The sequence below is a fragment of the Pholcus phalangioides genome, unplaced genomic scaffold (genome assembly GCF_987345545.1).
Source record: "Pholcus phalangioides strain wild (caught in Gottingen) unplaced genomic scaffold, Ppha-v1.0 ptg000020l_1, whole genome shotgun sequence".
Classification (NCBI taxonomy): domain Eukaryota; kingdom Metazoa; phylum Arthropoda; class Arachnida; order Araneae; family Pholcidae; genus Pholcus; species Pholcus phalangioides.
This window is the reverse complement of record NW_028301613.1, coordinates 13,356,717-13,384,449: the sequence shown is the minus strand read 5'-3', so window position 1 is coordinate 13,384,449 and position 27,733 is coordinate 13,356,717. Positions and strand designations below refer to the sequence as shown.

General features: G+C 40.8%; 1 protein-coding gene across 3 annotated transcripts; it reads right to left on the bottom strand.

Annotated features, from left to right (window-relative positions):
• Positions 1–1,448: 1,448 nt before the first annotated feature.
• On the bottom strand, positions 1,449–25,549 carry LOC149071024 (uncharacterized). 3 transcript variants are annotated; one of them, XM_089248545.1, is made up of 3 exons: positions 25,383–25,549; positions 16,743–18,978; positions 1,458–4,938 (listed from the first exon to the last, which is right to left on the bottom strand). In XM_089248545.1, exon 3 carries the CDS (start codon positions 4,242–4,244, stop codon positions 1,974–1,976), a length of 2,271 nt encoding a protein of 756 aa, XP_089104671.1. In that variant the 5' UTR covers positions 4,245–4,938; positions 16,743–18,978; positions 25,383–25,549; the 3' UTR covers positions 1,458–1,973. The 3 variants fall into 3 exon arrangements, 2 of the variants coding, with proteins under 2 accessions (XP_089104671.1, XP_089104672.1); XR_016194972.1 differs by lacking the exon at positions 16,743–18,978 and having other exon boundaries at positions 1,449–4,938; XM_089248546.1 differs by lacking the exons at positions 16,743–18,978; positions 25,383–25,549 and adding an exon at positions 9,981–10,143.
• Positions 25,550–27,733: the final 2,184 nt, after the last annotated feature.

Genomic DNA, 27,733 nt, shown 5'->3' with positions numbered 1-27,733 from the left:
AGAAAAAAAAAATCCACAATCTTTGACGTGACTTATGACTGTGCAATGACATGCCCTGTATTCTTCGAGACACCGTATATTATTTGACAGAGATATTAAACTCATTATAAGAGCACTTTCCTCTACAAACATGCATCTTTTCACCAATAGTGTGATTTTTCACTCGTCTCGCAATGCGATAGCTGATGTAGCAGGAGGTTTCTCGTTAGCTTTGGCAGAATCACTTTTGGAAGATTCAAAATATGTTTCACGTTTACAGGTGCACGGTATTTCATTTTTGTGTTTCAGTCCGCTTCCGCACAGATCTAGTTCTAGTTTTTAGCCGCTGATCCATAGCGCAAATCACGTGAGTAGTAAGTGCTTGGAGTAGACAAGTTGACGTAGAAAATTGTGAGATTAACACGCCCACAACAAAAGTTATACACAACACTAATTACCTTTTTGTTTTTACGCCTAGTCGCGGCAGGCGTCAACAATCAAACCTAAAGCCAGGTTTTCCTACGAATAGGTGTTTTGCGCCACGTGAACCGAACAGTATAATTTCGCGTCGGCAGCAACGTGTTACATAATCACGCTACGTGTTTGTGTTTTCCGAGCGTGGCGCATCAGATCAGAGCGGCTATATAAAGTATATGGCTTTGGCATCAGCTACTCTGTCGTCTGCATGCTCCGGTTTGAAGGGAAGGAAAAGAAAACTCACAAGAGTGAAGAGAACATCGGCAAAACGCGCGGCGCATTTGACAACTCCAGAAGCAGTCGGCCAATCACGCCCGACGTAAAGCGCTGTCGTCAGGTGTATTGCGCTCTGTAGGAAAACAGTCGTGCTGCTTGTCTTACTGGTGAGTGACGGCGAATCACGTTGCGCGCGGCACAGGAAAACCCGGCTTAAAACGCCGAAGAAAAGTGAGCCGAGGAGTGTGTGAATTCAGTTCATAGGTTGGGCGAGAGGAGGGAAGGCCGAACCCCTTCCAGCGGACGCAACCCCTATGCTATACATTTTATTGATAGGGAAAAAGTCAATATATAGCTTATATTACAACTGACAATATCAGTAAAAACCTCTACCTACGTTTAAAATTCTTAATGTTTTTAATTATTTTGCTTTTTTTTTAGCTGGATGACCACCATTATGATTCTCTTTTCGCCTACCCCCGGTCGGGAACCGCTGGATTAAAGCAACAATCGGTGCCATCAACCCCAAAAAACGTTGCTAGAGCATGGAGATGCAGATTTCTCTCCCCACGGTCACTGGTAACCCCCGAGGTGCAACGCAACAGAAGAAGACGGGATAGAGAGAATAACAGAGTTATTCAACATTATGTGCTTTAACTTACGTGGGCATTTTTAAACTTTTTGGTCCTCTTCACAGTCGTATCCCTCACGTCATCGAACAGTTTTTCATAAGTAATGTTTTTGTACTCTATTTATCAATAAACAAATCATATTTTCTCATGGAAGTCTTTATTATTAAAATATGACTAATATAAAAAAAACTTAAATTTTTTGGAACATTAATAGTATGTATGTTGCCCATAAAATACAAATGCCTTCAATCACAAAAAATAAAGTAGAACAAGTAAGAGTTTTGGCGCATGATGCTAACAAAGGATAGTCTACTGCAAACCAGGTCAATAAATTTAAAAACGGTTCGCTTTAAAGCAAGATACTGGTGTTTAGAAACATTAATAGTCAATCTTTTCGCGAAAATAAAGATTTCGTCAAACTTTTGCGCAATGGCGATCGACGTACCTTGTTATAGTGTTCTTAGGCTCCTTTGAATGAAGCATTGACACGTGTATACAGTTCCAAAAACTGGGAGATTATAAAATTAATAAATTAGTGTATATATTTCATAACATCTCCAGACTGGAGAGCTTATGCTGTTTTTCCCTGCACTTGCGAAAACCTTCACCGCAAGCACATCACGTGCGAGTTTTTTTCTCCAGTGTGTGCAATCCCATGTGACGACGATTTTACTTTCGCTCAGTCGTGCAGACACTTCCTTCGGTATGCAGACACATGTGTTTACTTAAATGCCGCTTCTGGGAATACTTTTTACCGCATACATCACACTCATATTGTTTTTCTCCTTTATGCGTGTTCATGTGGACAATTAAATCCTTCTTATGCGAATACTTTCTATCGCACGCATCACACTCATATGGCTTCTCCCCAGTATGGATCCTTGCATGACTCTTCAGATGCGAGGTATCCCAAAATCTCATACCGCAAACAGTACACTCGTGTGGTTTTTCTCCCGTGTGCTTTCTCGTGTGGCGACTCAGATATTTCTTTCGTGGGAACGTTTTACCACAAACCTCGCACTTATACGGATTTTCTTCTGCGTGGGCATTTCTGTGATGATTATCTAATGATACAGACTGCGCGAACTTTTCGCCGCACATATCACACTCATATAGCTTTACTGCGGTGTGAGTGATCATGTGGCTCTTTAAATACTTCTTTAGTGAAAACTTTTTGCCGCATACACCACACTCATTTGGCTTCTCTTCCGTATGCGTGGCCATGTGACAATGCAAACCCTGTTTTCGCGAATACTTCTTACCGCAGACATCACACTCATATGGTTTCTCTCCTGTGTGTGTAGTCATGTGATTCTTTAAATACTTCTTTTGTGAAAAACTTTTGCCGCATATATCACACTCACTTGGCTTTTTTTCCGTGTGCGTGGTCATGTGACAATGTAAATCCCGTTTTTGTGAGTACTTCTCACCACAGACATCACACTCATATGGTTCCTCTCCGGTGTGTTTAATCATGTGATAATTTAAACTTCGCTTTTCTGAATACTTTTTACCACATACGTCACACTCAAATGGCTTTTCTCCAGTATGAATCCTTGCGTGACTGCTTAGAGTTGAACTTTCCGTAAATCTCTTACCGCAAACAGTACACTCGTGTGGTTTTTCTCCCGTGTGCATCCTCATGTGACGATTCAGATATTCCTTTCGGGGAAACTTTTCACCGCAAACCTCGCAATCATACGGTTTTTCTCCTACATGAACATTTCTGTGATGATTTCTTAACGATACGGATTGCGTAAACTTTCTACCGCACACATCACACTCATATGACTTCATTCCGTTGTGCGTAGCCACATGCCTCGTCAAATATCTCTTTTGTGAAAATGTTTTATCGCATGCACCGCACTCGTATGGCTTTTCTCCGGTGTGCGTGGTCATGTGACCAATTAAGCCTCGCTTCTCTGAATACTTTTTACCGCAGACGTCACACTCATATGGCTTTTCTCCGGTATGTATGGTCATGTGACTTTTTAAATATATTTTTCTTAAATATATTTTGCCACATACATCACACTCGTGTGGCTTTCCTCCGGTATGTATAGTCATGTGACCATTTAAATCGTATTTTGTCGAATACTTTTTATCGCATACATCACACTCAAACGGTTTTTCTCCAGTATGGATCCTTGCATGATTCTTCAGATATTTGTTTTCCAGAAATCTCTTACCGCAAACAGCACATTCGTATGGTCTTTCTCCGGTGTGTATTCTCATGTGAAGAGTTAAAGACCGGTTTTGCCGAAACTTTTTACCGCATACGTCGCACTCGTGTGGTTTTTCTCCAGTGTGAACACTCATGTGACGCTTTACCTCATATTTCAGTAAAAACCTTTTGCCACAAACACTACATTCATGTGATTTTTCTCCGAAGTGAGTATTCATGTGGCGATCCAGTCCTTGCTTTCGTAAGAACCGCAAACCACAAACATCACACTCGTATGGTTTTTCTTCAGAGTGAATTATCATGTGAACTTTCAACTTACAGCTGAGTGGAAACTTTTCACCGCAGACATCACATTCGTGTGGTTTTTCTTCGGAGTGCGTAGACATGTGAATCTTTACGTGGTACCTCCTTAGAAACATTTTCCCACAAATATCACACTGATATGGTTTCTCTGCGCTGTGGATTCGTTTATGACTGTTCAAATTTGACGTACTCGTGAAGGTTTTACCGCACACATCACAGACATAGGGTCTCTCTCCAGTATGTGTTTTGATGTGACAATCTAACTTGGAGCGTTCTGTGAAACCTTTACCGCAGAAATCACACTTATATGGATTTTCTCCGGTGTGGATTGTCATATGCCTTTTCCAGTTATGCAACGTTGTGAGCCTTTTATCACAAACATCACACTCAAACACTTTTTTTCCAAGTTGTGTTTTGTTGGGACTGTTCAACGGCGAGCTTTGTGGAAACATTTTACCTCAAATACTACACTCAAGCGGTTTTTCCTACAACCAAAGTGTAACTGATTACGAGCAGTGGATCAAAAAGACGGGAGAAACACTTGTAAATCGATTAGGGTCGTAGACAGCCCCGCTGACACTATGTTCTTGAAGCTGCTTCTGAATTTATTTATTCGTCTTATTCTCCTGTATCGTAAAGCATGAAAACCTTCCAAATGAAATTATATACCTCCGAATCCCTACTAAAATGTATATTTCTGACAAATGGGAATGAAACGTCTGCACAGATCATATGTAGGCCCGAGTTCTTGCCCTTTCATCCATGTCCAAACACAGATGCTTGTAATCAATATCGAACCAAAGACTGACTACTCAGTGCCTGTGTCATTTCTTGGCGTGTGCTCTTCCTCATGATATCCCGATGATATCCACGTCATCACGAACATGATGATCGCTATCGAAACTTGTCTGGATTTTGTGTTGCGATGGAAGATAAGTTGTCCGTATCTATATTTGATGAGATGAAATCTTGAATAGGAAGCTAAGATAGAACCGTAGGGAGCACATAGAATCAACTTTTTTCCACAACTCTGAAATTATTCGAATCTTTCTAGACGAACTGTTATATCCTTTCATAAAATTATTCGGCTTCCTTCCGGTCTGAATGGCTTTCGAAGAAATTCTTCTCATGAAACTCTATGAGTACCTGTTAATTAAAAAAAAACGGCGATGTCAATATACATTGGATAAATTCTGAAGGAAAATATTTACGTACGACACTTTCAATAAAAGAAGTAGTCAGCACCATTTCTGGCATTTTGAGCCAAGTCCATTTTCTCGTTTTTTAATATTTCCTTCGTTTTTCAAAATGAAATTTGAATGTTTTCATTGTTATTAATTTTACATATACAGCCGATGCGCTTATAACGTCTCACCACAACGTTTTCTCGCTTATTAAGACTAATTATTTTCAGGTCCCCACATCCTGGATCTTTAGCGGACCCTTCTATAGTGCATTTATAGGATGAAAAAAAATTATGGTAATTCTCCCGGGACTGCAGCCTTGTTGGGGAGCCATGGTCCCAATTCTATTCCTTGTCAATAAGATTTTCCGTTTAAAGCGTTTTCCCATGACGGTTTGTGAAAAATGTTATAGGCGGGACGGATCCACTGTTTATACATATATATTTGGTAATTCAAAGTCCGCGAATTTATCTTTGAGTTGCCCAAAAATGATATGCATTTCAGAGTTCATGAAACTATGAAGTACCCAAGAAAGAAACCGAAAAAAGGAATTCCGCAAAAGACATTACAGGGGTGGGAAGTGGCAAAGTCCATTTCGGAGCAGCAAAATTCAGGATTCGGAGCAGTTTTGGAACAGCAAAATACAGGATTCGGAGGAGATATTTATAAATTGGAGCAGGGAAATTAACAAGAATATTTTCGTTAACCCTCACCCATTTTCAAAATAAAACAACTGCACTGTCTTTTGCTATCAAACATCTTTTCATCAGCTTGTTTTTTGTTTTTGGTGTTTTAGGCTTTTGATACCTTGTTTGAAAGAGTGGCTGTCATAAAATTTTTCACACCAGTCTAAGATGATTTTTGCTTACTGAGGGCACTATATTGGCTGTCTGGAACTGCAGCACTTCAAATGGGCTAAAAATTTTATATAAGTTTTCAATTTTTTCAGACTCGGACAGAAATTGTTGCAAAATGGGAGAGAATTCAGGAAGAATCAACACGACGTTTGGCGATTAAGCACTCATTATTTGGCGATATTGGCGATCCGACACTCGTTATTTGGCGATTTAACGCTCGTTATTCGGCAAAGTTTCTAAATTAGCATTCGTAATTCGGCGGAAATGCACTTTTTACTCCCGCAATGAAAATTTTTTTCACGAAACATCGGGATTTGACGCAATGAAGATCGACTACAGTAATTTCTGCTGCTTCCAGTGGCTACTTTTTTTTAAACGGCAACTGTGTGACTCGCATTTGCGCTTTAAAGCTGAAAGACCATTGCAAACCATCTTCAGTTGCACGATCACGGATAATATCGGGGTTTCGCGATGGAAAGGCCGATAGTTTAAGTACAGTGGAATAAAACACGCTCTTCTCGGAAAAAATAGTTTCGCGGCAAGCAGGAACAAAAATTTTTTGGCGTCCTTTCCGAAATTCCGGGCATACTGAAACAAAATTCGTTATTTGGCGCAGAAAAATACGAAAATACACTATTGGCGCAGGATGGCGCAAGATGTTAATTTTGGCGCAATTGGCGCAGAGTTCCCACCCCTGACATTACCAAAAAAATAATAATAATTCAAGTCCGTGAAATTGTACAGTCGAATTCCTTTATAACGAACTCCAAGGTACCGGAGAAATCACTTGGTTATAATGAAATTTCGTTATAATTCCAGGTTTCTCCATTGTTCCTATGTAAACTTAGCTGGGGGATTACAAAAGTGTTCGTTAAAACGAGATTCGACTATATTAGAATTGTAGAAATAAAAAAGAAGTCCGAAAACGCACTTATCGCGCATGCGTTAACATGCGAAAAAACCGGCTGCTGAACCGGTCTGTGAAGCACGCGCGGAGAATACCGTTTTCCAAATAACCATCGTTTTAGCGCTTGCATGTTAACAGCCGTCGATGAATACGGCCATAAACGTGTCAATTGTGTTACAATTTACTACCTCCGGGGGTAAGCTATTCCATTTATTAACAACCCTATTAGAGGAAAAATTCCCTGCCACACCATAACCTCGTATTATCCCTTACCAATCGATACTGGTGTCCCCTTGTGAAAACAGTCGATTGACGGTGTACTAATACTTAGTGGTCCATCCTAACGATTGAAAATTTTGAACACTTCGATCACATCTCCCCGACACTTGCGTTCATCCAATGTAAACATATTCAAAAAATGAAGTCTCTTTTAATAACTCAAGCCCTGTGTGCCAATAAGGACACGCGTAGCTCCCTTCTCTGCATCCCTTCAACCCAGGGGGCGTAGCCAGAAATTTCGTTCGGGGGGGGGGGACCAAAGTGATAGAACAATAGATTTGGCCATCTTTTTTCGGTCATTTTCTGACATTTCGGGGGGGGGGGTGACCAGACCCCCAAGTCTCCCCCCCCCACTACGCTCTTGCTCCAACCAAATATTATTTCACGTCACCATGGGCGGAGATACGGGGGGCATTGCCCCCAGCGTCAAAGGTGAAGTTTACTGATCTAATGTATATATGAATTGACATCATCATCATCATCGTGTCCCCCCCAGACTTCCGATTCTATCTCCGCCTATGCACGTTACTATGTTAATAATATATATTTTTCGTTAGGGTCATTCAAGTCATCAGCATTGATGGGGAGGGGGCTTCGCGTTTACTGACAATGTCATCTCTTATGATGACAAAGGTGTGGGGGGGGGGGTTTGAATGATGCTTACGTCATCAACCACCCTTTATAAAAACATGAAATACGGGTAATGACATCTTACTGGGTGCACCAAAACCGAGGAAAACCTTTCCCTTGCTTGTGGGAACCTGAACTAACATTCACCCTATTGATCAGTCCTCTTTACATCCACTTTGGTGATCGCTAAATGTTCCGCGCATCCTTAAGCAGCTTAAGTGCTCTGGAACTGTGTCGCGCGTCACTCAAGTGATCCGTAACTATGCCGCGGATCACTCAAGTAATCTGGGAATGTTTCGCGGGTAACTTGAGTGACGTAGGAATGCACTACTCGCCGCTTAAGATTGCTCTAAATCTTCCACGTGTCACATAATGGATCACTTAATGTGCCACAGACCGGAAATGCGTTCTGGAACTGTACCGCGGATCAATCAAGTGATTTGTAAATGTTTCGCGGGTCACTTAAAAGATCTGTGAATGTGCCACGGACCTACTCGAGTAATTTGAAAATGTGCCACGGGTCACTCAAGCAATCAATAAGCGATCATGTAAATGTGTTGCTTAGTTTAATTTTTACAAGATTAGTTTTGAAGTGGCGGGACACATTTGGCCCCACGGGATATGGGTTTAGTGCATGTGGCTTCGAGGGTGGGTGGCAATCGATTTCTTATAGGAAAATTTTGAGTTCTTGGCCTTCAAACAGCATTGAAATGAACACAAATTGATTATAATAACATAATTATAAAGATAATTTCTTCCGGTATTTTAATTATTTATTTTACATAGAAAAAAATCTCTTTCGATCATATTGGGGGTCGGGGGTTGCACAGGGAGATTCGTGCCCCTCCGTCCACCAGTGTCCCCGATCCCAATATGCGTTAGGAGCAGAGCTGACGGGGGGAATGTCAGAGGTTTGCCGGGCTTGCGCTGACCGGGAGGAATGGGGGTTAACCAAAAATTGTTAAAAAATTGGTGACGTAATACTTATTGAACGGTCCTTTAGGGGCCGTTCAAGTATTACGTCATCATCGACGATGGGGGGGAGGGGGGGAAGGGGGTTTCCGATTTGCTGACTTTTAATGATAATTGGGGAGGGGGGGTTTGGATAATGCTTACGTTATCAACCACCCTTTATGAAAATATGAAATATTTTTAATGGCATCTTACTCGGTGAGCCAAAAACGAGAAAAACCTTTCGATAGTTTGTGGGCACTTGAAGTAACATCCCCCTACTGATAATTGCCCTACAGAGCCACTTTAGTGATCTCTTAATGTTTTGCTGATCCAAGTGATCTGGAAATGTGTCCGGGCCGCTTAAGCGCTCTGGAACTGCGCCACGCATCACTTAAATAATCTGAGAATGTGCCGCGGGTAATTTTGAGTGATGTAGAACCACACTGGGGAGCCACTTAGGTGCTCTAAAACTACGTCACATGTCACTCAAGGGCTCTCTAAATGTACCACGGATCACTTAAGTGTTCTGGAACTGTGTCCAAGGTCATTTAAGTGATCTGAAAATATGCCACGGGCCGCTTAAATGTTCTGGAATTGTACCACGGGACACTTAAGCGATCTGTAGATGTGCCGCTTAGTTCATTTTTAGAAAATTAGGTTTGAAGACGGCAGGTCACACCCAGGGTCATATTTGGTCCGCGGGCCAAGGACCTTTATGTGATTTATCATTATATGGCTTAGAGGGTGGGTCGCAATGAATTTATTATATATAAAGATAAATTCCATGGGGGGGAGGACGTTTAAAAATGGCTAAACATTTGCTTACGTAATACTTGAACGGCCCCTTATGCGTGGAATTTTAAATCCCGCAATCGGGATTTTATTGAACCCAGACACTGTTTTTGACAGAAAACTAGGAAAGCCTTCTTTTAGCCGTTGTATTATTTAAAATAGGGCAGTGCCGTCGTAAGGCCTGAGCCCACCAGAGAAAAGGGACCTCACAAAAATGAGATCAGGTTGAAATTTTCGAGAATTTGCCTGACAGGGCCTCCGAAAAATTACTTGGCCCGGGGGCCCATGATGCTTTTAAAACGGTCGGCCCTGAAATAGGGTCCAGATTTCTAATTATATTCCAGAGAATATTTATATATCAGGAAATCAATATATAAGAGCCCCGTTGTATTAGTTATGTTGGCCAAAATTTCGTGAAAACACGGGAATGTCCCGGAAAGTACGGGTCATATGGTCATCAGAAAGCATCTCCAGTAAAAGCAGAGCCAATACCGCGCCAAAATCTAGCCAGTCCTGCTAACGATTCTATACAAAACAGAAAGCCATGTTGTCTTTATTGTGTTGACAATACATAAAAAAGCTTACCCGCAACGTTCCCGGTAGAAAAATCTCGTTCACAATCGTCAAATGCTTCGTACGAATGACACAATCAACGACAAATTCAGATAAATTTCGATTTTCAATGGAGTTAAGACACAACCAAATCATGATCACGACGCGGGCAACGATCTCTCCAGCTGCAGCAGGCACGACCACGTGACTCGTGACGTCATTTGTCTCCTCCGTGGAGAATCTCTTCTTCCCCCCCCCCCCAAGTTTTCTCTCTCTCTCTCTCTATCCACGAACGCCATCTCTCGGCGAGATAAACTACAAGAATCAGATTTCCACTTACAAAACTGCCATTGCTTTACAAAACTGCATATCTCAGTAGTGGCAACTTGTGGAATATTTTTCATTAGAGTCACAAGGTTATTTGGAAGACTGTCACTCTTATAATAAACAGAGGATTACAGCTTCACAGTGATGTGAGCAGCTACCTTCCATGAATGACAGAACTTAGCGGTCATTCAAGTATTATGTCAGTCAGCATCGATGCAGTGCCGTCTTAACGCATGGGCCCACTCGGGGCCTCCGAGGAATAAGAACCGGTTGAAATTTTTGAAAATTTGTCAGATAGGGCCTCAGAAAAATTACTTGGCCCGGGGACCCATGATGCTCTTAAGACGGCCCTGCATCGATGAGGGACGGGGTTTCCGATTTGCTAACTTTTGATGACGGGGGTGGGGGGGGGGGGTTTGGATGATGCTTACATCATCAACCACCCTTTATGAAGACATGAAATTTTCTTAATGGCATCTTATTCGGTGCGCCAAAAACGGGAAAAAAGCCTTTCGATAGTTATTGGGCACCTGAACTAACATTCTCTCTACTGATAAGTCCCCTATAGAGCCACTTTAGTGATCTCTAAATGTTTCACGGATCCTTCAAGTGCTCTGGAACTGTGCGACGCATCACTCAAATGATCCGTAATTATGCCTCGGATCGCTAAGTAATCTGGGAATGTTCCTGCGGGTAACTTGAGTGATGTAGAACCGCACTGGGGCCCGCTTAACAGGGCCGTCGTAAGAGCATCATGGCCCCCCCCCCCTGGCGAAATGATTTTTCTGAAGCCCTACATGGTGAATTCTCGGAAATTCCAACCACATTTCATTTTTGTGAGGTGCCCGGGTGGGCTCACGCGTTAAGGGGGCGCAATGAAGTTTAGGAACCTCTGATCTAGAGAGTTCTGACTGGACTGAGAATTATGACTGTTGCACTGAGTGAGAGTTATGACTATTGCACTCGGACAAGTCATGGCCCCGAATCCACACATACAGGTTTTGTACATTAGGTTATATGGAGCTATTCACCATGGCCCCCACATCCTGAAGCAGGGCCCCTGGGCTGGGATCTTTTACGGGCCCCCCGACCAGACTTTCACGGGGCCCCCTTTATGATGAATTTATAGCGTGAAAAAACAAAAAAAAAAAAAGATTAAAATCCTCCCGGGCCCCAGGGCTGGAGCCTTGTCAGCCCTTGTGGGGGCCATGCTATTCACACGACGCGGGTCCGGGTCGAACTCTCCCGCATCTTTGGCTACTTTTAAAGATGATTTTGCATGGAATTATTTTAATTATTTACCATAAATACCCTTAAAAACAACATATGAAGGTCCCTGTTCATCAAAAGGATGTACCCACATACAAAGTGGCTTAAGAGCATCATGGGCCCCCCCCCCCCCAGGCCGAGTGATATTTCTGAGGCCCTACCAGGCAAATTCTTGAAAATTCCAACCAAATCTCATTTTTGTGAGGCCTCCCCTTTTTTTGAGGTGACCGGGTAGGCCCATGCCTTAAGACGACACTGCCCACATACGTCTACCCATCCGTTTCCTTCTGAGATTGAGATAAAGGAGAGATATAGCAACTTCAACTGCCTACGTGTTACATCAATAAAAAAATAGCCATCAAATTCAAATTTTGAAAGCTCGTGTTAAAGTACCGTATACAGGGATGTCTTTGTGCCACTTTTTGAGGCTTTTCCTTGATATCTTCCCTCATGCCTTGCCTAGGCTGCTGGGGATTTTACCAAAGATAGCCTCACATCTCAGCTTCCGATTCCTGGTTTAAAAAAAAAATTATGACGACAAGGAAAGGGCGGCGAATGAATTTTTTCTCGCCTGTCACACCCATTTTTATTGAATTCCGGTTGGTAACTTTACCTGGAACCCTTTGGAAAAATTAAACTGAAGAGCCAAAAAAACTGGTACAGGCATGCGTATGCAAATAAAGAGATATGGAACCAATCAGAGTACGGCGCTGTGGTCGGCAACGCCTATGTAACACAACAAGTGTCTGACATAGTTGTTAGATCGGTTACTGCTGCTACAATGGCAGGTTATCGAGATTTAAGTGAGTTTGAACGTGGTGTTATAGTCGGCGCACGAGAGATGGGATCTCCGAGGTAGCGATGAAATTTGGATTTTCACGTACGACCATTTCACGAGTGTACCGTGAATATCGGGAATCCGGTAATAAATTAAATCTACGACATCGCTGCGGCCGGAAAAAGATCATGCAAGAACGGGACCAACGACGAGAATCATCAAACGTGACAGACATTTCCGCAAATTGCTGCAGATTTCAATGTTGGGCCATCAACAAGTGTCAGCGTGCGAACCATTCAACGAAACATCATCGATATGGGATTTCGGAGCCGAAGGCCCACTCGTGTACCCTTGATGACTGCACGACACAAAGCTTTACGCCTCGCCTGAGCCCGACAACACCGACATTGGACTGTTGAGGACCGGAAACACGTTGCCTGGTCTGACGAGTCTCGGTTCCAATTGCTTCGAGCTGATGGACGTGTACGGGTATGGAGACAACCTCATGAATCCATGGACCCTACATGTGAACAGGGGACTGTTCAAGCTGGTGGAAGCTCTGTGATGGTATGGGGCGTGTGCAGTTGGCGTGATATGGGACCCCTGATACGTCTAGATACGACTCTGACAGGTACGTAACCATCCTGTCTGATCACCTGCACCCATTCATGTCCATTGTGCATTCCGACGGACGTGGACAATTTCAGCAGGACAATGTGACACCCCACACGTCCAGAATTGCTACAAAGTGGCTCCAGGAACACTCTTCTGACTTTAGACACTTCCGCTGGCAACCTAAATCCCCAGACACGAACATTATTGAACATATCTGGGATGCCTTGCAACGTGCTGTTCAGAAGAGATGTCCGCCCCCTCTTACTCCCACGGATTTATGGACAGCCCTGCAGGATTCATGGTGTCAATTACCTCCAGCACTACTTCAGACATTAGTCGAGTCCATGCCACGTCGTGTTGCGGCACTTCTGTGGGCTCGCGGGGGCCCTACACGATATTAGGCAGGCGTACCAGTTTTTTTGGCTCTTCGGTGTATTTCTGCTCAAAATTAGGTCATTTTCAAAATTTTTGAATAAAATAATCTCTGAAACCTAAAAAAAATAAAGACGACTTAAAACTTGATAATATAAGGCTCTTCTTTAAAAATAACACACTGTAAATATAACATTCATTTCTTCGAATCCACTACAAACTTGTTGTCCTTGCCAATGGTCAAGGTTTCTTGACTTTCATTATGCATAGGGGTGCCAATTCACGGACTTGAAAAATCTGTAGTTTATCCCGTGATGACACATTCCGCATCAAAGAAAACATGTCAAACGAATAAAAGGGTAAAACCGGGGACTTTTTTAAATTGCAATGGGTGACCATACATAAATCCCGTTTTTCCTGGACGCATTTTTCCGTCCTGATTTTTTTAGCAATAATTACGCACTTTGCTTGCTTTAATCATCATATTTGGTGATAATTATCGATTTTTCTTACTTTAAATCCTGAATTCCCCATATTTTTTTCCGAGAAAAACTTGGTCAGCGTGAAATTGCAAGGACTGGAAGAACGTTCTTTAGGGATTTTCCATTCAAACAAAGCTCAATTTGAGGACTTACAGGGATTTTTCTATTAAGATACGAAAAATCGGAAGAATTAGATTTCCGACCGGAAGAATTCAATAAGGCTGAAAAATCGGAATCATTGGCACCTATGATTATGATTCGGCATCTCGGATACCAAATTTCGTCAACTGGATAAGGGCATGGGTAAAATTCGCCAACTTTCTTCATGGCCATTACACGCGCCTCCCCAATATGATAAAAAATTATGAGCATCTGTTTGTTTCTTATCACACTATATAAGAGCCTCTTCAAGTGTTTCATTTGAGTAATTGCGGTAGGGTCGACTACCCAGCTTCCACACATATTTTCCAACCATTGCTGGGACAAAAACTAGTGAAAAAAGGGGGAAAACCTTGAAAAAATAGGTGGCACAAAGTTACCCCTTGAATCCCAATGTTTTTTGTTTATGCGTCATATTTCTGCCAAAAAATGCAGTATTTTTACAATTCAAATAAGTATTTCTTATTGTAAGTAACTTCTACATAGAAATATTAAATTACCTAGTGTCCACGAAACACACTGTCAGCACAAGGAGAGGTTTATACGTACTTGAAAAATTTCGCGTAAATCACAACCTAAGATGTTCTCTGGACAAGAGCTGACAGCAGATGATGCAATAAATGCTGTCGGTGAGTCACATACAGCTTCTGAATGAATGAACGCCAGGGGCTCTGCCACCGGACTTATCCCGTTGCCGAGATCTCTTCCAGCCCAGTTTCGTGGCAGAGTCTGGAACAAAGTGAGTGCACCTGTCTGAGTGTGTAGCTAGTGTTGTGTATGATATTTCAGTGCTGCCATCTATACTTCAAATTGTGAGTGAAGTGTAATGATTGAATATTTGTAACGTTGTAGGTCTGTTGTTATCTGTGGCAAGACTTTTTAACGGGGAGATCGGCTCGCATTCGCACCTTGAAAACCTACAGCTCCTGAATCGGCATGAAAAATTTTGGAACCGACTGTTCATCCGTACGCTCCCAGGAAGCGCTTGCGTCCAAAAATCCGTGAATGGCACATAGTCGGAACCTTGGCACAGAGTCACCCCAGTTTACCGTATGTAACATCATAGTGTTGAGACACACAGAGTCTCAAGAATGAGTGATGTTTGAAAAAATGTGAGGGGTAGGAATCTTTGAGGGGTCCCCGGACCAAGACTTTTCAAGCACCCCCACCCTCTATAGTGAAAATATAGCGTTATATTATACGAAAAAGAATAGTTTGCGTTTCTCTACAAAGCAAAACTTGGATATGACTACCTGGTGCTGCACATTGAATTTTAATATTTCAAGACCAAAAGAGAGTTTTAACTGTCATATCTGGACAAGAAGAGTCGGCAAAACTTCAAGAGGAATTGATGGTGAATAGCGGTCAAAAACAGCTATTCAAAAGATGTCGGAATGTGGTTTAAATGGAATCAAAGATCTAAAAGAACTCTAACTATGCTGTAATTATTTCTTTGCTTCTAGCTTCCCTTGGCCAATAAGTCCCTGAATTTACAAGTATTTTTTTGAATGGTTATTAGAAATATATTTTCAGGCTTCTTTCTACGAGCTTTATTAACTGAGAAAAAAATTGTCAGCTCGAAAAAAAAAAAAAAAAAATCAGCTTTTAAGTTCTAAAAAACTGCAAATAACTTTCAGAATATCTTTTCCCATGCTTTCTTCCCGATATAGATGCTCCAAGTCGAGAATTCCTTAACGGAAGGTGCTCTTTTGAATAAGCATTAAGCGCTTTCCTTGAATTTGTCGACATGAGCGTGGACGATGTGCTGTGCCACTAGGAGGGACATTGGAAATCCTACTTTTTGTGTTTTTTCCACAAGTTCGAGTTAGTTTTAGTTCAGCTTTTACTTAGGAAGCTGTTGAACATCCAAACAAACATTTTTTTTCAACCTCTAAGCCGAGACTACGGGTCTCCCCCCACACCAACTTTTTTTCTTTTAAATTTGTCTGGGAGGGGTCCGTAAGTTACTTTTTATTTTAACTGATGGGCAAACACAAAACAATAATATAATGAAACAGCGCTACAACGATACTCGATAAATCCCTCTACAACGAATATTTTTTTTCAAACCTTGTTTGGGGGGGATTGCTCTTTAGTTTAATATTAAACTCATTAGTACAACGATATTCTCTACTACTATAAATACCTCTATAACGACAATTTTTAAGAGAATTTGTAACCGATATTTTACCACATCGATCATGTGTACAACGATATTTCACGCAGAATCGCTTCGAATTTGGTTTTAACCTCTTCACTTGTACTCATTCTTCCAAGAACATCTAATAAGATCGGTTAAATCTTTATAAAATATTATTGTGAGAACACACCATAGACTTTTCTCCGAAAAAAAGAATCACCTTGAATTAACAAAAGTGTTCCTTACAAGCTATACAAAATTTCTCTATGTTGTAACATGAAGAAAAAAAAAACATGGAGGGGAAAAATCAAGAGTTTTGAAAAAAATTGTAGAGCTTTTATTCATGCTTCTGAAAAGAAACATATCTTGTTTCCCAAATGTGACAATTATCCCCACAGATATTACCTACTTCTGCAAAGCCCGTAGTAAATTCCATTCCAGGGATAAAAATCTGTCCATACAGTTAACACTCCCTTTAACGACTTCACTTTGTCGATGGGAAAGAAAGTTCTTGGAATAGAACTCTGGAAACCTCTCTCTAAAATCTTATGAGAAAAACAATTAATTATACCAAATTGACTAAACCAATATCTTTATCACATTTATTTCATTGTTAATTAATATGTGAATAATTAAAATATGAATCTTACTACCTCTTATTTACTTGTATTACATCATACAAGTTGAAAAAAGTTCCGATTCAAAATTGTCCGAAATATCAAAAAAGTATGTAATTTAAATTGAGTTATCCCGCCACAAACTCAAACTTCACAATCATTGTATGTATGTATGGTTTCCTTTTTGGTAGACGCTTGACAGGAACAATCATTCAAATTTGATACATACGAAAACACTGTACCATAAATTTCGAAACTATATGGTTTCTTTTATGGCGGTTCAAAAATTTCCAATTAGCGGAACGTTTTCACCACATACATCGCACTCATACGGTTTTCCGCCACTGTGGACTCTCTTATGAACGTTCAAGTTTTAAATTAGCCGAAACGCTTTACCACAAACATCACAGTGTGTCGTGTGGCTTCTCTCCTGTGTGGACTCTTTTATGAACGTTCAGAGATGCGATTTGCGAGAACCTTTTGCCACATACATCGCACTGATACGGTTTTTCGCCGCTGTGGACTCTTTTATGAACGTTCAAGTTTGAAATTAGCCGAAACTCTTTACCACAAACATCACAGTCGTATGGCTTCTCTCCTGTGTGGATTCTTAAATGACCATTCAAATTCGATGCACACGAAAACGATTTGCCACAAATATCGCACTCGTACGATTTTTCTCCCGTGTGGAGTCTCGAATGACTATTCAAACTTGACACACACGAAAACGCTTTACCACAAGTTTCGCAGCGATATGGCTTTTCTCCAGTGTGTACTCTCTTATGAACGTTCAGGGATGCGATTTGCGAGAACCTTTTGCCACATACATCGCACTCGTATGGTTTCTCACCACTGTGGACTCTTTTATGAGCGTTCAAGTGTGAAATTCGGCGGAAAGCTCTACCACAAACATCGCAGCCGTGTGGCCTTTCGTTTGTGTGGACTTTTTTATGAACATTCAAATTTGATATAAACGAAAACGCTTTACCGCAAACGTCGCACTCAAACGATTTTTCTCCCTCGTGGACTCTTAAATGATTATTCATACTTGACTTATACAAAAACGTTCTACCACAAATTTCGCAGCCATACGGTTTCCCTCCCGTGTGGATTCTTTTATGGCTGTTCAAGTTTGAAGCTCGCTTAAAAGATTTACCGCAAATGTCACACACGTGTGGTTTTTCAACGCTATGGACTCTTTTGTGAACATTCAAGTGCGAAATTCGCGAAAATGCTGTACCACAAACGTCACACTCGTATGGCTTCTCTCCTGTGTGGAGTTTCAGATGATCATTCAAATGTGACGAAAACGCTTTACCACAAATATTGCAGCGGTATGGTTTTTCTCCTGTGTGGACTCTCTTATGAACGTTTAATTGTGAAATGAGCGAAAACGTTTTACCACAAACCTCACACGCGTGGGTTCTTTTATGAATGCTCAAATTTGTAATTTGCGCGAACTTTTTGCCGCAAACATCGCAGTCGTATGGTTTTTCTCTTTCGTGGACACTTTTGTTATGATGATTTAATGATGATGATCGCATGAACGTTGTACCGCAAACATTACACTCGTACGGTTTTTTTCCAGTAGTGATTTTCATGCCGCTCTTTGAATCTTCCTTCCGTACAGAACTTTTCCCCACATCATCACGCATATTTGGTTTCTCTTCGGTTTGCATTCTTGTACGATGGCTCTTTAATTATTGCTTGTATAGAAATTCTGCCCACTCTGATGTATTTTTTGCTTTAGCGTAAACTATTTGACGGGAAACATCACGTGTATATTGTCTTCAGCCAGGGTGGATGTATTTGTGATGTTTCAACTTTGAGACATCTGAACAAATGACACCGCACACTGCACACACACGTAGTTTCTCTCCGGTGTGGATTTTTATGTGTCTTCGTGAATCATTCCTTCTTGCAAACCATTCATTTTGAACAGCAAACTCATGTGGTGTTTCTTTATAGTGGATTCGGTTATGGGAATCTCAAGTAACACGCCTTGTGCAAGTATATTTACCACATACGTCACATTGAAATGTTTTTCTTACAGCGTGGTACGTGTTTGAGACATGCGACATGAAATTATAAACATGTGTGTAAACTAGAGATGTGAGCGGGCGAAATAGAATTCATTGTTTTCCAACCACTCTAAACATTTTATGGTCGAATACTACATGACGATTCATCATAGCTGTTCAGTATATGCCTTCTCAAGAATCAGTGGGCTTTCTCCATGTCCATACTTCAACAATTGTTCATCAACGAGTACCTAATAGGTGAAAAAAATTGTGACGTGAACATATTACATCAATCAGACATAACTTGGAAATCTACGCTTTAATTGTCTCCAGATTTTACATGATAGCAGTAAGTTGAGTTCAGAGTTGGTCTCATACAGTCTAATCCAAAAAAAACCCTTGGAAAAACTCACCAAAAATTACATCTTAAAGCCGCACTTACTCGCAAATAGTATCCTTTCTAATGCTACTATTGCATTGTCATACCTATCTTTATTGTATCTATCATTAAGTATTATTATATTTAAAAATATACTGTCTAACCGAGTTTGACCGGGTTGCTTTCTCGGAGCATAGATGGTGCCAACTGTGTCCATAATTATTCAGTTTGTTGATTTAGTGAAGGAAATTATTCGTCCTAGTATTTATTCATCTGCTGCTTCGGACACTTTCGTAAATTTTTAGGACTTTTCTGAGCTTTAACTGGATTACTAATTTTTCATTGCCTCAGTTATTTTTTTATTTCAATGGCATGCCTTTATTAATCGATTTTATCGATTACATCTGTTAGAAAGTAATGTATAAGTAGGCTGACCATATTTCCTCGACAGAAATACGGGATATTGGGATTCTAAATACGGGACATCGCCAATTATTGCCAAAAATGACGCCAAAACCGAACAAAGTCACCAAATATTGTTGAAATAACGGAGAAATCACAATGGCGGGAAATGCAGCATTACTGCTAATTGCAGTGGATTAAAATGAATTCCACGAAAAAAAAATTTCACTGAGACAAATGGGGGTTAAGACTATGGGAGATTCATATACTCATTTATAGTTGTAGTTATCATAATATAATTTATAAGTTGAAAATAATTTCAATCTTTGCCTTCAATAAAGAATAAAAATTCAAGTAGGCTTCGTGCAAAATATGGGAAAAACCGGGACACTTTTGTTAGAAAGTCGGGACAACCAAAAAAACAGAAAATACCGGGACTGTCCCGGGAAATACGGGACGTATGGTCACCCTATGTATAAGCGATTATTTTGTATAGTTACAAACTTCCTTGTTAATGAACAAACTGTTGTTGGATTAAGTTTTTTAGCCACGTTGATATGGGGCCATACGAAACGGGTTAGTGCTCAATATGTCCATCTTGAGATGCGTGGCATGTGTCTATACGGTAGTCAAATTCGTACCAAAATCTTGCGAACATGCTTGCATCCACTACGAGTGGATTTCTGTGGACTACGTGCGAAACTCTGTCGGATGCTCTCCACATTTTCGTCTGACATGCGGGAACGGCCAGGAGATTTCCCTTTACACAGACAACCCGTACTTCGGAATTGTTTATACTATCTTCTAATCCTTTGAGCGGTAGGAAGTTCAACACCAGAATATTGTCGACAAAAAAGCACGATGAACAGTTGTTACAGACTCACACTTCGCGAAGCTTAGAACACAAAACGATTTCTGTTATGCAGTCGCCATCTTGACAAGCACTGGAATGGCGGCCGAAGGAAGAGCGTTAGCGCTGCCTGTCGGCAGCTGCGCGAAACTCGAGATTTCCCTCTTTCTACCTGTACATTATTCCATCAAAACGGATTAAAAGCTGAATAGTTATGATTTTTTTTCAAATTGGATGATTCTTTTTGAAACACCTTGTATATATAACACTATATCATACTGAATTCATCAACTTTTATTTCGATGTTGCCACAGAGATTACAACTTCAGAAAATATTTTGATATATGTCCTCAACGTTTTGATTCCAAAATAAAGTCTGGGGTCACGGGGAGGGGGGGGGGGCAAGGTTCTTTTTGGCCATCACCACCTTGAATTTATTCATTTGAAAGGTTGCATATGTGTATTAATAAAAATTCTCAATAATTTGGAGGCTTTTACTTCACTCTGTGTGGTACGGGACCCATTCTTCCCTACTTTCTGTTAAAATTAGGGTAACCATACGTCCCGTATTTTGCAGGACAGCCTTGGTTTTTCTGGCTGTCTCGACTTTTTTTTACAAATGAGGCTTTTTTGGATCACGTGATATTTTCCTTTTTCTTTGAGGGACATGCAAACCGTAGACAAAGTAACTAATATGGCGGCTTCCTGCGCGACTCGTGGAAGAAACGTAGAAATGCATCTTTTTTTTTTTTTCTTTTTATGGGAGCTACATGTTTCGAAAAATTTCCTGAAGTTCAAGTTATCGATCTGTCTGTTTTTGCTTCAAAAAATGATTGAAAAAGCTGTGGAATTTCTTCAATATAATTTACGGACCCATAAATAATTTCAAAATATCCTAAACTAGATGGATTGATGCAGTTGAATGTTAAAAGACACAACACGGAGACATTAATTTTCATGCTTGAGAAGATATAAATAAAGAGTTCAAATCAATGTGTTATTGCATGAATATCCAACTCAAAAGAAGGTACGGATAATTATTTTATACTTAATTTTCTGGGCTTCGTATTTCTAAGCGAACTCTATATTTCGAAAATTGAGAATTCAATGCAATTTTAAAAATTTTTGATGTGGCGGAAAACCCCACTGAATTTCCGCATTCCTACGGTAAAACCGGCAATTTTAACATTGATCTCGATGGGGATCATCCTGCGCTTGTCCCTCAAAGTGATGCTGATTATGACGTCCATTCAGAAAGCCTCATACCTCTACCAACACCAGAGCTCAAGATGGTGCTATTAATGAATGAATACCTAATTCATGTCGTATGACAACGTAACCCATGGTCGGTGACATCTTGGCACATATATGGGGTTGGTTTTCACACTCGACCAGAAATTTTTTAAAATTTATGTTTCATAGAAATAGTGCTTCTTTTGTATTCGCCAAAAATCTCTAGTCAATTGTTCAAACTTGATGGTGATAAATAGGAAACATTTCGATTGGTTTGAATTGTTTACCCGAAACCAATTGAAATGTAAAAAGTATGTGACTGACAACCATCCCCGGTCTCCCCTTACGAACAACACCCAAAGTAGAAGCAATTTATGAAATATTTAATCGTACATGCACCTCGTACATATTCCTCTGTCGAATTTTTAACGGATTGGTACGTGCCGGAACGTGCGTGTGTGGGTGTAACGCATTCATGTTGTCAGAATTATACGTGTTTTGTTTTCTACTGGTGCTGCCATCTGCCTGGCCTATTTTGAAGTGGGAGATAGCGAACGTCTGAATTTTTAGCGCAGTGCAAAATGGGTGCTCTCTGCAGAGAGACTTTTCAAATGAGAAACCGGATTAGTTTTGTGCTTCCTAAACTGCAGAAAACAACCTTCGACTTCCAAACACGTTCATGTTTTTAGGATTTTGTCAACGAAATCAGTTTTCTTGAATTTTTACTCAAACACCCCCCACCCCGCTTCTTTTCCCAAGAATTTCTGACCCCTATGCTCGTTTTCTAAAATTTTAACCCCCCACCTCCCCCATTTTTTAAAATGAATTTCTGCCCCTTGTCCTTTCCTCTATTTCTGCCTCTACCTCCCTCCAATCCACTCTTTTTATGAATCACTGCTCTCAGAACTTTCCTAAATTTCCAACAACCCCCGATACCCATTTCTGACAAAAGCCCATCCCCTCCCCCGTCTGTTAGAATTTGTTCAAGTTTAGGAGAGAACAAAAATTTAGGCGCCAGTCAAAATTTCTTAGAAGCCAAGCATTTTTTGTTCAAGAGAAAATCGTCTCAAAAATAGTGTTTTCTCGACCTTTCCTTGGCTTAATTCATGATTTCCCAAATATTTTGCTCCATCGCCCCTTCCCCCAACTCAAGCTGATCCACAGGATTCTAAACTAAATCCATAGTTTCTACCGCCTTCCTGGGTCATTTTATCGTTTCGTGGAAGGGGGGGGGGAAGAAAGGCCGCCCCCCACTTCGGAAAACACTGGCTTATACATAAAAAGTTTCACAAATACATTTATTACTGCCAAAGTCCGAAATTGTCCAATTCGCGAAGGGGCCGGTCACTTCCAAACTGGCCGATTTCGTTAAGTATTGACCCGGCCAATGTCCGAAGGCCAGTTCGAGAAGTGGACAGTGATCCCTGGTCAAAGTCCGAAGTTGGCGCGTTTTTTCGTGATAATTATGCCCAAGTTGGTTAAAGCAGCGACCCATCAAACCACAGTCACGATGCGGTAATTACTTTTTCTCAAAAAATTTGACACAAAAACCATATATTCATATAATTATTTTTAGTTTTTCCTCTCATATTTCACTTCTTTTTTTTTTCTCTCTCGTAACATGAAGCTAATCCGATACAGCTGCTATGTATATAGACATGTATCACACGTTGGCGATAAAAGAAATAATGGATTTGGCTCCTACCGGGCCGTCTTACGTGAGCACATTGAGGTTTGACCAGGGATCTCCGGCCAATTCGTTAAATGACGGCCTAAAGGCTGAATCACTTCCAAAATTCGGACTTTGGCCAATTCGTGAAGTGACCGGCTCAGTCGCGAATTGGCCGCACTTTGGGCTTTGGCATATAGTTTCTCAGATACATATGAATGTGCGGCACGAGAGAAAAAAAACTCTACCCTTACGGGACCTATTTATTGGTTTTATTTATTTTAACTGCTAAATATTCGCGAATTGGTAGAATAGTTGGTTGTAGATACATTATTTTGATTTATTGGTCAAGACTGGACTCAAAAATCAAGTGCTTTAAGCAGTGTCGTCTAATGCATGGGGTCCACCCGGGCACCTCAAAATAACGAGTAGTAGTTTAATTTTTCGTGAATTTTCCAGGTAGGGCCTCAGTAAAATCACTTGACCCGGGGCCCCCATGATGCTCTTAAGACGGCCCTGGCTTTAAGTTACAATCTACAGTTTGGACTGTTTAGTGTTAGACTGGGATTAAGGTAGCGATGGCGAATATCAGTTTTCCGTATGGGCTTCGGTCGGGTCGGGTACGTTTATTGACTCATCCTTTTTATTTGTATCTGACACCCAAGAGCCACTCTCTGACCTTGAAGCCGGGTTTTCCTAGGAGCAGGTTTCCTGCGCCACGTGAAACGTGATTCGCGCAGCGCGACACGCCGTCCACTCACCAGTAAGAAAAGCAGCACGACTGTTTTCCTACAGAGCGCAAAACGGCTCACGACAGCGCTTTACGTCGGGCGTGATTGGCCAACTGCTTCTGGAGGAGTCAAATGCGTCGTGCGCCGCGAGTTTTGACTTATGTTCTCCTCACTCTTGTGTGTTTTATTTCCCTTCCCTTCAAACCGGAGCATGCAGACGACAGAGTAGCTGATGCCAAAGCCATATACTTTATATAGCCGCCCTGATCTGACGCGCCTCGCTAGGAAAACGCGAACGCGTGTCGGGATTATGTAACTCGTTTCTATCGGCGCGAGATAGTTTAATTCGGTTCACGCTGCGCAACAAACCTATTCCTAGGAAAACCCGGCTTAAGGTCCCAAATAATTCTCGAGACCCGGGAATCCGCAACTGATTAGGACGGTACGGCGTATTTTATGCCTGCCTTTCATGTCGATTCTTATTTATGTAGTAGAATACTATGTCCAAAGTGATAGAAACAGAGTCACCCTTAAAGGGGGGGGGGGTGATGCGAGAGATCACTCAACTGAAACAGTAAAAAATGAGCAACTAAAATTTAAAATAATCCTCTTCAATACTACGATTGATTCAATAACCCTCTTCAATAGGCTACGACTCTTCTCTTGTTTGTCGTCTGCTACAATGGTTGATCAATGACGTCACGCAGTAGCTCCAAGACCATGCCCATCTGAGCCAGGCCGACAAGCCTGCAGCACCTAGAGATAGAGGCAGTGCCGTCTTAATGCAAGTGACCGGGGGGGGGGGGCCTCAACAAAAAAAAAACCCCAGTAGTTGAATTTTTCGGGAGTTCACCGGGTAGGGCCTCGGAAAAATCACTTGGCCCGGGGGACCCATGATGCTTTTTAAGACGGCCCTGGATAGAGGAGGTGCTGAGCGAGAGCGTTTACAGAGATGAAAAAGCCCATAGGCGTCGGAACCTAGGGGCTGAGGCTTTGTGAGGGCCCTTAATAATTGCTGGAAAAAAATTCAATGCACCTTACCTCTGCTGCGTTCGTGCTTGAGTCCCGTATATACGGGAAGAGCAGCAACTTTCACCCCCCCCCCCCAGACAAGCTGATGCCAGCCGCCCTGGCCTGATGCGCCAAGCTAGGAAAACACAAACGTGCAGCGTGATTATGTAACACGTTCCTGCCGACGTGCAATGGCCCAATTCGGTTCACGCGGAGCAAAACAAAAAACCTACTCCTAGGAAAAGCAGGGTTAAAGACCCGGCTGTGGCTAGCCAATTTCGCGCCAGAAAATACAGCCACAATGCACGCCATCTTTGCCTCACCCATACATTGGAGGGCGTCGTCTTTTTTTTTAGGCGATAACAACAAGTATGGCTTACCTGCATTAACGTAGGGAATATTCATTGTCACAAGTCAGTTCAACAAGTATGCAAATTGATCGATTATGTATTCAAATTAATCCAGCATTGCTGTCTGAAATTAGGTTCGTATGACACAACGCCATAACACACACACAACCGGCTTCGCTAACGACCTTCAGCAGAATGATTGTTTATCCACGTGAATCCTGACGTCACCGTTTTTCTCCCCCTCTTTTCTTTGTCCCTGCGCGAGTGCCATCTCTCGACAAGATAAACAACTTCTCTAAAATTTTCAAATACGAAAGCACAAGTGGAGGCATCATACTTGATGGAAAAAAATAATTCCCCAGAATTAACGAAAACTGATGGAAAAAAATAATTCCCCAGAATTAACGAAAACTGATGGAAAAAAATAATTCCCCAGAATTAACGAAAACTGATGGAAAAAAATAATTCCCCAGAATTAACGAAAACTGATGGAAAAAAATAATTCCCCAGAATTAACGAAAACTGATGGAAAAAAATAATTCCCCAGAATTAACGAAAACTGATGGAAAAAAATAATTCCCCAGAATTAACGAAAACTGATGGAAAAAAATAATTCCCCAGAATTAACGAAAACTGATGGAAAAAAATAATTCCCCAGAATTAACGAAAACTGATGGAAAAAAATAATTCCCCAGAATTAACGAATACTGATGGAAAAAAAAAATTCCCCAAAATTAACGAAAGCACTCTTCGCAGCTTCTTCTGTGGTGAAGGCCATGCCAACAACAGAACCTCCCTTATAATCAAAATAACGTTTTATGCAAATTTTGTCAACAAGAATAATAACTTTTTTATCTGCTTCAGAAGTATATTTTGCTCTGGCTTTTATGTACATCAAGAAATTTTGACTCATCTCCTCGGTTGGTGAAACCGGTGGTCGCTGAATAATTTTCCTCAAAGTTGAGGGATGAGGCAGTATCATTTTATTGCTAGATCTTATAAATTTGTACGCATGCGGCGAAATTGAATGTAACATAGTAGCAAATACTCTGATGTCATCAGAGTATTTCAAGTTGTTTTTGCACAAAGACCAATCTTAATTTGTTCCTCTATAAAATTTATCTGTAATTCATTTTCATCAGTCTTCAAAGAAGACAGAGCATCATTTGAGAAATATATTTTAGAGGAATTTTCCTCGCACATAGGATTCATACTTTTAAGTGTGTCTAATATATCAATTAAGTCATTGAAATTTGTCAACTTTACCGGACGGTAAATTTTGAATTTTTTTTCAACGCAATACTTTTTAGGTAAACAGAAACATTAAGATTACTTACAACCACTGAATGCGAAATCCGTGGGTATGGTTGTGTATCCAAATGATAAACACAAAATTTGTCACTTTGCTTCGATACTTTGTAAAAATTGTCAAGAACAAATGTTTCAACACACTGCTGTAAATCTTCCATACTGCTGATTTGTCTCTGTTGAGAATATGTTGCTGCATCAGTCACACTTTCCTCAAGGGCTTGTTTTAAGCGTTCATTCTCTGTGTTTTTATTTGGAGTTTGGAGATAACCTTCGTTCAATAGGAAGTGCCATAGAAGTTGAGGGATATCCTTCGAAGATGCATGGCACAGCGTTCTTTCTTCTCTTAATTTTCAACGGAGCTGTTAAAGTCTTACCACTGTTTTCGTCAAAAGCCGAAGATTCTGTTACCAAATCCGTGGCCAGAAAATGCAGTTCACATACCTAGACATAACATAAGCATAATCAGACTGATGGCTATTGGTAATAACATGAAATTAATTTAGTCTCTTTCCATTACTTGTTCTCCATAAGAGATGGGACAAATAATCTGCTGCTGAATTATATATAATATACAACTATTATAGCTAGTTAAATACTAGTTCACATAAATTATATGGTGCATTACTAGTTAGGAGTAAATAATGATTTACATTTCCTTGATTGGATATGAAATTGTATTATGTATCATTGTCAAATTTTAGTGTCAGTATCATTTACAATATCTCCCAATTCCCAGTTTTTCAATATCTATTGAAATAAAAAAAATTCCATACTTAAAATTCAATATCATTTAAAATTACCAATATTTACATTTACAATTGTGATGAATTTTTACGAAATGAGCACTTACACTACTACGATCATTGGGTACGAAGTCCTTTCTTTTGGATGGCATTCAACCACTTCCTCTTCACATTTCGGAAAATAAAATACAGATACCTTCGGTCCTGAAAGAAAATTTCCTCTGCAGTACGGGACACAGCACTTGTCAGGCATATTTCTAGAAAAATATCTCTAAATTAACATTCGGCGACCACGTGCCTTCGTTACGGACTGATGTTTTAATGGCG